This window comes from Copadichromis virginalis, linkage group LG7 (genome assembly GCF_057382275.1).
Source record: "Copadichromis virginalis isolate Kocher_CV1m ecotype Utaka linkage group LG7, C_Virginalis_male_GT1.1, whole genome shotgun sequence".
Lineage (NCBI taxonomy): Eukaryota > Metazoa > Chordata > Actinopteri > Cichliformes > Cichlidae > Copadichromis > Copadichromis virginalis.
In genome coordinates, this window is record NC_140624.1 from 32,485,654 (window position 1) to 32,497,114 (window position 11,461).

Here is an 11,461-nt window from a genome sequence, read left to right on the forward strand (position 1 = left end):
ACTACAGAACAACAGCTGATGTGTTTGTTTAAGATAAGAGAGCAGCAGATAATCAATCCTAACCTCATCAATAAACTCTGGAGATAACAGGCAGGGAGACAACAGCTCCTTCTGAAAATACCTACAGATAATAGAGTCACAGAGATGGAACGAAAGGAAAAGCTGCAATGCAATCATATTAATTTGGTAAACTGAGTGTTATAGTTTAAATGAAGACAAAGCAATTTTCTCACCATACAGACACCATCAGTGGCACAGTATTGTAACTCTTTAATAAACACAGTGCGTACATGTTTATATTTAAGGACAAAATGTCACACTGGCTGAGTTGGTGTCTTCTGTCTTTTTGCACAAAGTGTAAAAAACAGAAACTCTGTATCATCTTTTACAAAGAGAAAAAAATCTAGTGTTTAGTAAGAGATCCTAAAATTACCAAAGAAAAAATTATATTTTTCATAAAAATCTTATGTACAGCTTCCTTCACATATTTCATTTCTTCTTCAAGACATCTGACACATATATGGGTATAGAAACAAAGAAATAGGGGTACATGGTTTGTCTGAACGAGAAGAAGTTCTGAATGATATATTGAACATTTTAATTGGGAGAATTATGTTGGCTGTATGTTGGGTCTTTTGGGTTGAATCGCGTTAACTTGGGAGTTCAGCAAATCCTTCAAAATGCAAACATTGAAAGAGAAAGGTTAAGTCTACTGAGCTCTTAGTGCTCACACGGGAAGGGGGTATAAATAGATCTGGTTAGGGGACAGGGTGGCCTGTGGATCCCTATAAACCACAGCATCAAAAAAAAAAAAAAAAAAAAAAAAAAAGTCCCCATAAATCAGGACACAGTCCAGTCCAGCTACAGTTCAAAGTGTGTCTCTTCCTTCTGGATGCAAAATGATAGATTTCAGAAAATCTGTTTCTGTTACGGACTCACTTCTGATTTCAAGCTTTCAAAAATATCCTGCTGAGGCTAAGACACAGTTTCACATAAATCCAGGTGTTTCAAGGCATCAGATGAAGAAATACAAAGGAGAAAGCAGGATCAGATAGAAGAAGAAGCAGCCAGTGGGAATCATCCTGACAGCCGATGAACGATACCAGCGCACCTCATCAGAATCATCTGGAAAACAGAAACAGGAAAACTGTCATTTTGAGTAGAATTAAAGTTATGATTTGTTATCATTCTGTGTCTCAAAAGCCTTTTCACTAACTGTTTTATGGCCTTATTTTATGTTCTGTAGTTGGTCATTTTTTAAGGCCCTGTTTATTGCAGAAAAAACACATTTTCTCTCAAGAGGGCTCATCTTACACACAGCATGGTCACTTTACTTTTCACCCAAACCTGGCTTTGTACTGCACGGTGTCTCCTTTGTTATTTCTTGTGTTAGAAAAAAAGATGAAGAGTGGATTGTACTACTGACGGGCTAAAGAACCAACAAATATATTTTCTGCTTTTAATACTAAAAACATTTTGGGAGGGGGAAAAAAAAGCAGATACTTGCAGAAAAGGCATGAGGCGCTATCAGCAAAAAGAGCTGGAAAACTGCACAATTCTTAGATTAGAAGATTTAGGATGTCTGTATGTTCAGCAATGATAGGCCAATTTATCCAAAGTGTTGGCTTTAGGCTATTTAGAAAGTTGGCTAAGGAATTTTGAAATAATGGAGCTCATGATAAATAAAATAATCACTCAAAAAGCTGCAGCTACTCATACTTCAAAACAAATGTTGGATAAGCTTTATCTTAAAAGTGCTTACACGTTGTCATTGTTTGTGCTGAAGAATGCATTGCCTTGAGTTGTAAATGAGTGGGTGGGGTGAGAGTTTGAATACGACACTTACACTTGAAGGGAATTGTTTTTGTTGCAAGTCTGAAAAAGTGTGAACGACAGTTTTCAAACTGTCTGATGGCCATCAACAGCTCATCCACACAGAAACAAAAATAGCCCTCGCTTACCTGATCATACATCTAAAGGACTGAATGAACCACATGGAAATATACAAATACAGTCAAGACACGTGGGCCCTCTAGATTCTGAAAAAAAGCTAAACCTGGTCTGAACTGCAGCAAGTCTCTATTTAGTCCTCATTGGATCTTACCACAGTCTTTATGGAAGACTTTGGCGAAGCAGTGCAGCGTGCCATAACCACAGCGGCAGTAGGAGCAGCCCTTTTGAACCCACTCGCCGTGAGGAATCAAACCACAGGTCCTGCACACAGATGACCGAAATTAAAACCACTCCCAAGCACTTGATTCTTTAAGATATTTAAGATTTTTTAAACCAGTGACATAAGAACCATATTGGTGATAATTTCTGGTCATAAAACAGTCAGAGACATTGAAGACATATTCTCAAAGTCTCAGTTAGATTAGACCAAGTTGGCTCAACCAGTATAGTCAATATTAATTTGCATTTTAGAGTAAGTAGAGCATTATACAGGAGCACACATCTAATATTTTTGTATTCGGGTTTACCTGATTCGTTGGTCATACTCGCAGGTTCTCCCGGTGAAATATGGAGGGCAGGCACAGAAGCTGCCCAAGATGCAGGTTCCTCCATTCTTACAGCAGCTTCGACTCTGTTCAGCACCTCAAAAAACCCAACAAAAACAGATATTTAAATGGGAACCAACAACAAATCCATCCAGGTCATTTACAATCTAACCTGCATCCAATTCCTCCTGTATCTGTAAGTCACTTTGCAGACCACCTCCACGCCAGCTCCTCTGTTTCTGATTTTACCAATATCCTGGCGGTCTGCTGTTATCTCTAACATCTAAGGGCACCCTGCTACTGCTCTTACCACCTTTATGCTTTCCATGTATGAAGGCAGGAATGTGTCCCATCTCAAAATTGTGTTTCTCTGCTACTTCTGTAGCAACTATACAGAAGAATTAACAGTCCTGTAATTAGTAATGGAGGTCTTTACAGAGCTGATCATCTCTTACATGAGCTTTTCAGAAATATTGATCATTTTAAGTGAGAAAGGAACAACAAAAGCAACAAAAGTGTGATTAAATGAGTGCTTGCAATTATAAGTGTGAATATAGTCTTAATCTAAAGTATCTTATAGAATGATTATTTTAACGTTTCTGCCAGCAAATATGTTGAAGTAAGCAACTCTACATAACTGTACAAGAGCTGGGCACATTGGGGATCTATACTATTTTCTTCAATATTTTGTAAGAATTAGATACAGAATATGGAGCTTGTGTCTGCAGAGCCATTAGGGATATGCCTTTTTCATATGAACACCAAACCTTATGTATGCATTTCATATTTGTCCAGGTAAATCTGTCTATATGACCTGTAAGCTCCATTACAGGTATTCAGTCCAGTATCATTAATTATACTCAATATATAAAACTTTCTTGTGTCTTCGTTTTTCTGATTGTCTTTCATGGAGTTTTCATTTAACAGATGAACTTAGACTTTCTGATTTTAAATTTTGTAAGATTTATTTTTAGTATAGTAAGACTTATTTTGTGTTTTAATTTGTTGTTCAGGGTGCCACTGCTGTGCCCTCAGACCTCAGGTCAAGCATTTCTTTTTTTACTGTATCGGTATCTGTGAGATAAACCAGAGTCTCCAGCTGGCAGCACATTCCTGTGATCCTCTGCTTCACATCAGCAAACACAGAGAGTCTGAACAAACCTCCGAAAATGGCAGAAAAACACTAGAAGTGAACCAACAACGGCCCACACAGCCACGCCTTTTAATTAAGGGGTTTGTTTTAGTATCTATTTGGATGGGTAACAATGAAAATTCATTTGAATTCATTTTATTTTAAAAGCTCTCACTTAAATCAGAAGAGAGAATATACTGTTTTTATTTTAAACAATTGGCCCTTTGATCAAAGACTTTATTTAATCTGAATAGATGATGTTGCCCATTACCAGTTTTGTTTTCACAGTTTTTCATATGATGTTTTATTTGAAGGTATATGACAGCATAAGACAACAAAACTTTCTGAGCAACTGGAAATATATCTTAAATGCATTACAAAAAAGAAATCCTGGGGAAAATTACGGAACAGCATCAGGTAAACTGTTTTAGGTAAACTGCTGAATTCTTTCCTTCATTGGTTTTTGGGGTTCGTCTCCCCCTTCTGTCTACATCTGTGTGTGCATTACCGAAGTGTGAACTTACTGCTGGTCAGGCCGATGAAGGGCAGTACGGCGCTAGCGTCACGGTGTTTACGGTCCCCGTTGTTTGGTGACCTCACCTGGGTAAACTGACCCAGGAAGTCCTGGGAGGTCTGTAAGGATTTCGCCAAAGAAGAAGAAGAGGAGGAAGCAGAGCTTGAAGGAGGAGAGGAAATGGAGGAGGAAAGAGATGAAGTTACTGGAAGTGAAGGAGAAGAGGTAACAGAGGAGGAAGGAAGAGCGGGCATTGTAGGGAAGGTGCCTTGAGTACTGCATTTGTCTCCTTTGCAACCTGCAAAAGAGAAACGCAACAAATTTTAAATGTCACACAGAGCAAAGGCAAATGTGAGCCAAAGAAACTGACCCATAAAATAAAATCAAAGGAGATTGTGGGGTATTGGTCTGACTGAAGTCCCACTAACATCAACATAACGTTACAAACTGAAGTGAAAACAAGCATCAACCCTCCTGACAAGCAGACCAGAAGGTTCTGCAGCAAAGAAGTTCACTACAACCAGGCTTCTTTGTGTTAGCTGACTCAACAAAACCTAAAAACCCATTCAGAGATAAAGGGTACCACGACAGTGATTATCAACTTTCTCTTTTAAACTGGGCTCTCCGCTTTGGGTACATTCAAATAAAGAGGAATTTTACACATCATGCAGTTCTTCTGTATAAAATGATCCCCACGAGTGCCATCTACTCCAATTAAAAAAAATGCTATTATAGAAAACACAACAGTAAAACTCAACACTGTTGCCAATAAAACAGATTCCCGCTGCAGAAAACTGTTAAAGTGATGATTTCGTGCACAGGGCAGTAAAATACACGCTTTCATTTGAGTTCAACATTTTAATGCTGATTGTGCTCTAAGAGATACTGTTTACATGAAACATTAAAAGTCACTGTGGGTGTTCTGTGCTCTAGCAGCTACAACCCCAGCCGATTAAAATCAATTATAACAACATTCAAACATGCTGTTCAAATACTGCCACTGTTCACTGACAACACAATACACAGTTTGAGCTGCTTTATGAAGTGGTACAACTTGTGATGTTAGTAAGGCATGGTTTAACAAGCTGCACAAATAAAACCCTCCCCCCAAACATTTTTGATCACCAGGAGCTCATATTTGTATCACATGAATTAATATTCTGAATCATGTGGCCATATAGGAACTGATGACAAATTAATGGAAGAAAACAGTTAAATAAATGTCTGAGTAAAGCGCTACAGCTCTGCATTCCAAGTCTCTGCAGTCTACTGACATTAGGAAACACCATTCTTCTCAATTTTCTAATTTGGTGATCTGATGGTGGTGGTGGTGGTTTACACAATCAGTCCAAAAATCTATTTGGAGGGCTATTCCAGGTAAACTGCTGAATTCTTTCCTTCATTGGTTTTTGGGGTTCGTCTCCCCCTTCTGTCTACATCTGTGTGTGCATTCCACAGGGCTATTCCACTCTATTCCATTTTTTTCTCTTATATTCTATTCTAGACTCAGCAATCAGTATAGGCAGTTTAAGGGAGAAGGGACCTGTGGTGGTGACCAATTATATCTTACACCAACTTAAAAGAAAAAAAAAGTTTTTTGTTGGCCCTAAATCATAAATGGAACTCGGCCCAGAGTCCCAGAGACCGGAACTAGACAAGTGACTCCAAAGCACGGCAACAACATGACCCCTACTGCATCATATCCACCAGATTCCCGCACTGCAGGGGTCAGAATTTAGCAACAGTTTGTAATTGTGGAATTTTCCAATTAATTGTCACATTTTTGTTCTTATTAGAAACAAAAAACAGACAAACAAGCACAGATGACCGTATGTTGAGTGTGATGATCAGACCTGAAGCAGACACAGCAGCAGCAGACTGGACACACATGAAGGCGCAGAGCACAAACCTGGAAACAGATACATTTGGTTTAAAACAAGTATTTAAAAAAACAAAACAAAACAAAAAAACAGAGCTATTTTCACAGAGAGTCATTTGGACTTACTTGAGCATCTCCTTCCAATTCATTTTAGCGAAGTGGTGAAAAAAAAATTTAAATAGTAAAAACTCCAAACCACCTTCTTGATTTCTTGGCCGTTCTTCAACTCACAGTGGAGGAAAAAGTACAATAAAACCGCGAATAGCCGAAGGTCGAAAAAAATTCCCTGAAGTTTACGTTTGTAGCTCCAGAAGTCAGAGAAAAGTATCCATAGACATAAAACCAACTCAGACGCTGAGAACCTGAGCAGGTGCTACTCCAAAATATATTTTAAAAACTTCATAAAAGCGAAAACGCCGTATAAGAATCTAGTGAATCCTCCTCCGGCCTGAGTCTCCCCCTCGCAGTTTTGTGTCTCTAAAACTTATCTTCTGTCCAGGTGATTCTCCTGCAAGGGGGAGGGGCTCCGGAAGCCACGCCCCCTCACGGCCGTCTGGGTGGAGGTGAAGGTGGAATCAACAATACTGGGAACTGGCTGAAAGCTGTTCTGGTGGCCCAGAAAAATAACGTGTTTCCTAATTTAGTTATCAGGTAATTGGTTTTGTTTGCTGAGCTTTGGATGGAAGAAGAAGAATTAGATGGCTCTTACCCACGTATGTCAAGAAAAGTACAGCAATTCACTCAAAGCTACTTCATGTGGAAATGGGTTTTGTAAAATGCTTCACATGCTGCACAAAGAAAGAAAATTTTGGAGAGCCAGAATCTCTCATCTGTTCTACACTGGGTATAAAATGAGCCCAGTGGTTTTTATACTGGTGGTGATTTAAAAAAAAATGAAAAGAATACTGGAAAAAGAAAGGTTAAATTACCACAAACATAAAATTTATCTCCTAAAAAAAGAAATCTGCAGAGTAGCAAGCTCCTGTAATTGTTCAAATAAAACCTCACCTTATATTTGAACAAAAGGAACGTTTATGGCTAAAATAATATGAGAGGAAGTAACTAAATGAAAACTTTTTGAAGTTTTTCAGGTGTTGCTGAAAATGTTTTTTTTTTTTTTAATTGACTTTATTTGGATGGTCACCAGGACATAAAGACAGGTGCACATAAAGATTCTTCAGTTTAACTTGATAAAAACATAACATATAGATAAAAGCCTTTTAGTTTAGGGGTTAATGTCTAAGAGAATATTACTAGGGTGACTTAATAACTGATTTTAAAGGTTTAAAATTTATTTAAAGTGGAAAAAATATTAGTATATAATGATTTTTCAGCGGTTTTTGGGAAGCTGACATTGAGGCATTAAAGAATTAAAAGATCAAAGTACTTTTAACCATCTGTGGTTCAGTAGATTCAATTCTTTGCTCATATAAAACCTCACAGGCCTTCTTTCTTTCTTTGTTTCCTCCACCTCTCTCGCTGACATCCCCCACTCTCTCACCCTGTAAATATGCATATTAACCTCACCTTCACATGTTAATGACCCTGCTCCTGAAAGGAAATCCACCTAAACTGAAACTTTCCTCAGTGCACAACAAGAACACACACACACACACACACACACACTTACACTTCTGTATCACACTTTCTTAAGCAGAAAGAAACATATAGAAAACATAGAAATCTGTTCTTGGTATAGTAAGATGCTTAACTTTCAGCCGCTGATTTTTGGGAGTAAAATACCTTTTTAATAAGTTTTATTTTATGGGTTTTATAGTACTTTTAAATAATTTGGTGAATAATTCCAGGTTCTCCTAAATGTAATTTGGTAAATGTACAAAATAAAACAACTTAAAACCACTCCATGCCCAAAAACCAAAATCACAGCATTAAATTTAATTGCAAAGAATGGCTGTATTATTAGTCATGAACTATTCATTTATCCAGGGGTAAATGCTTAAACAGATGTTCTGATTTCTTCTCAAAAACTCTGCTTGCATTGTGATGAATGGTTTCGGTGGCCGGTGGGTGAGGCGTATTCAGTGAGAGTGTAAACAGCAACAGTCATATGGCTCTAAGTTCTGCACAGTGTTTTTTTTTTCTGCTCTGCGTTTTGGTGCATTTAATCTCAATTTAATCTTTTTTTAAATAGCTTTTTATGTCATTTCTGTGCAATAATATTTGTCCACACTTAGATCACAAAATGTTTGCCACCAACTTAATGGAGCAACAAATGCCAAAAATATCCCAAATGGTGAAAAAAATCTTCATTTAAATAACCTCAGTGATTTTAGAAAAGAAGAAGATTTGGAAGATGCTGAGTTTTCAGAACATGAGGCTTTTTGCCTTCACTGGATGGGACAGTGCAGACAGTAGTGTCGGGAGAGAGTGGGAGGGCGAATGACACACAGAAAATGTGAAGGTTCTCTGTCATCCAGGTCATGGTAATCTAAGGAGCTTCACTGATGAGAGGCGAAACATCTTCAAGAAACTTAAAGAAGTCCATTCACTTTTCTTTCCCACCTGCTAAGATCACACAGGTAATGGTCTGGGGCGGACTCAAAGCCAGTATATGGGTCACCTGCACAAGGTGACCGGCTATGGTATGTAATCAGACAGTTTGAAAATGATGATGAGTCTGGCTGTAACTCAGCTCCAAAACAAGTCCATCAGAGCCAGAAAGTGAAGCAATATGGATGTCCAGACATGGTACTCAATGTGTGGGCAACTTTTTCCCTCAGATACCTTCTAGAAATTCATCTGTATCACAAATTGTTCTCTGATCTAAATTTTGCTCTAATCCAGTAGCAACAATAACAGCTACAATGTGTATGTGGACCCAAGATAGTCAGGAAAACACAGTTTATATGAATCAACACACAAATATGCAAGTTGTTCTGTGGGTCTGAGTTGTACAGAGCAACATGAATCTGATCAAATCAGACATCATGTTTCATCTAACTTGCAAAGCAGCAGTAGAAAAGCTCCGTTTGTTGCCTGTATTAGCATTAGAAGCTAACAGACAGACTGTAAACACTGCAGAATGAGTTCATTTGAATGACCTCCTAGTAGCAGTCACCTCACAGACAACAAAGCTACAAATCAGTTGAAATGCACAATGACAGCTGGCATCAAATCTAGGGTGAGCAGAAGAATTTGAGTTTTTGGTTAACTTCCAGGAAGTTCATATAGTTTATTTATTTATTTGAAAGGTAACAGTTTCTTCTATGTTCTCCTAATAAATACAAAATGCCATTTTTTTCCACTTGCAAGTCAAATGTCATTATAATGAAAGCTAAACTCCTAATATATATCAATAATAAATATCGCATAGATTACATAAAGCATCTTTTTTTGGTTCTGGTGGTCACAGATGAAGTAACCAAACTATCCAAAACAGTATTACAGCTCTGCCCCACCCCCACTCCACTCACCTCTGTTAATCTGTCTCTACTTTGAGGACAGAGGGGCAATCAGAGGTGGAAATGGGTATTTTGTAATCTGCGCAGCATCACAATGCAGACTGATCTCATGCTAATACACAGCAGGAGAGTCAGCAGCAGGAGGGGAAGCCCTGATCTGAACACTACAGGAAATCTGCATGTGAAAGCTCTCAAAATGCAGGGAGACTCGGAGGGGTAGAGGGAAACTTTGCAGGCTACAAGTTTATCATTATATAATGATGAAGAGAAGCTGTGGAAGCCATCTCCTGCTGTGGAGCCAGAGAGAAAATAGAGCACTGAATTATTGGACACCCTTTTTGTAAACTGCACTTGTGGCGGTTTCACAGTATTTGGTCTCTATTTGAGATAATAATGGCCATTCACGGAAAGTGATTTATAGGTTTAATATGAGTCTCAGAGTCTTTTATCCATCTTACCCATTCCAGACTGACCAGCAGTCTAATAAGAGATACATATTTTACTTATTACTCCAAATTGAGTTCATTATTTATCACTTCCTTCTAATATTATGTTAAGCGCTACATTATTTATGCTTATTTATCTTTTCCACTCTCACTGGTGTGTTCTGTGCACTGTCTGCTGGGCCTGTACAGACTTCAGAGGTGAGCCAGACACTATTAGGAGTTCAAGGTACTCTGTCCTACATACAGATGAACCTCATGGAGACAGAGCAACATCTCCCTCTAGTGCCTGCTTTATAAAGAACAGTCAGCACAGAACTGAAAGCAGACGAGTGTTTTTCTCAACCTGGGTTTGTGCTTTTGTTATTTCTTGTACCATCACAAGTTACAGCAAAAGTTTCCAAACACATTCAATAAATTGATTTTGCTCTCTGTTTGAGAATGCACTGATGCACAAACCTAACAAAAACTTTAACACTAGTCACTAATCCCAAAGGACACTCAACTATGTTACTCCTCAGCACAAAAACACATTTGCAGTGTAATGCATTTGTTATGCAGTCTAAAGGTATAATGAGAAAGGCTCCACTCAATCTACAGCAGGCGGTGCTGGACCAAGTGAAGGACCTCGGCCATCCCAACAACGGACTGTTCTCTCTGCTGAGGTCAGGAAAGCGATTCTGCTCCCTGAAGACCAAAACAGAGAGACTGAGGAGGAGCTTCATCCCGCAGGCGATACGGTCTCTCAATCACACCACCACATAGTACTGACCCACACATATGGTTTTTACACACACACTGGACATTCTGGACATTTGTTTACACTAGTGGCCACTGCACAACTACACTGCGTGGTCATCTAATCGAATCACTTTATCACTAAGTCACTTAAATAAATCACTTTAAGCATATTTGCACTGCACAAGACACTTACACATGTGGATTGCACAACCCTGGACATTATATTTCTTAATTACCATTTAGTACTTGTACAGCTGCTGTTGTTGTTCTATATTTCTTCATATATTCTTATACATTTCTATATTGTGTGTTTGTGTATTGTGTATTTTGTTGTACAGTTATTTTATTTTTAACTTTAATTTTTATATTTTATTTATTCTTTCCTAGTGAAATTTACCCTTCATTTTAATTTTCCTATTTATTTCCTATCCTATTCATAGTCGTTTTTTCTTTAGGTCACGAGCAGTTGTCTAAGTATTTCACTGCATATCGTACTGTGTATGTGACAAATAAATTTTGAATTTGAATTTGAATTTGAATTTAAATCCAAGATCCAATTTAAATCCACACTAGAACTCAGTTTGGGTCTCTCTTTTCCTTCCTTTCTTCCTTTCTTTCTTTCTTTCTTTCTTTCTTTCTTTCTTTCTTTCTTTCTTTCTTTCTTTCTTTCTTTCTTTCTTCCTTTCTTCCTTTCTTTCTTTCTTTCTTTCTTTTTTTACTTTTAATGATTTCTCAAAATACTTTGGATAAACTTATTTCAATTTCTAAAGACAGAGATTTTGATCTGCACACATGAAGCAGACTGACATCAGTCTTGACCGCTCACTCTCAG

General features: G+C 38.0%; 1 protein-coding gene across 2 annotated transcripts; it reads right to left on the reverse strand.

Moving 5' to 3' along the window:
* Positions 1-255: 255 nt before the first annotated feature.
* tdgf1 (teratocarcinoma-derived growth factor 1) lies at positions 256-11,400 on the reverse strand. 2 transcript variants are annotated; one of them, XM_085463069.1, is made up of 6 exons: positions 6,150-11,400; positions 5,998-6,053; positions 4,155-4,442; positions 2,481-2,595; positions 2,105-2,214; positions 256-1,125 (listed from the first exon to the last, which is right to left on the reverse strand). In XM_085463069.1, exons 1-6 carry the CDS (start codon positions 6,170-6,172, stop codon positions 1,016-1,018), a joined length of 702 nt encoding a protein of 233 aa, XP_085319195.1. In that variant the 5' UTR covers positions 6,173-11,400; the 3' UTR covers positions 256-1,015. The 2 variants fall into 2 exon arrangements, with proteins under 2 accessions (XP_085319195.1, XP_085319194.1); XM_085463068.1 differs by having other exon boundaries at positions 5,998-11,400.
* Positions 11,401-11,461: the final 61 nt, after the last annotated feature.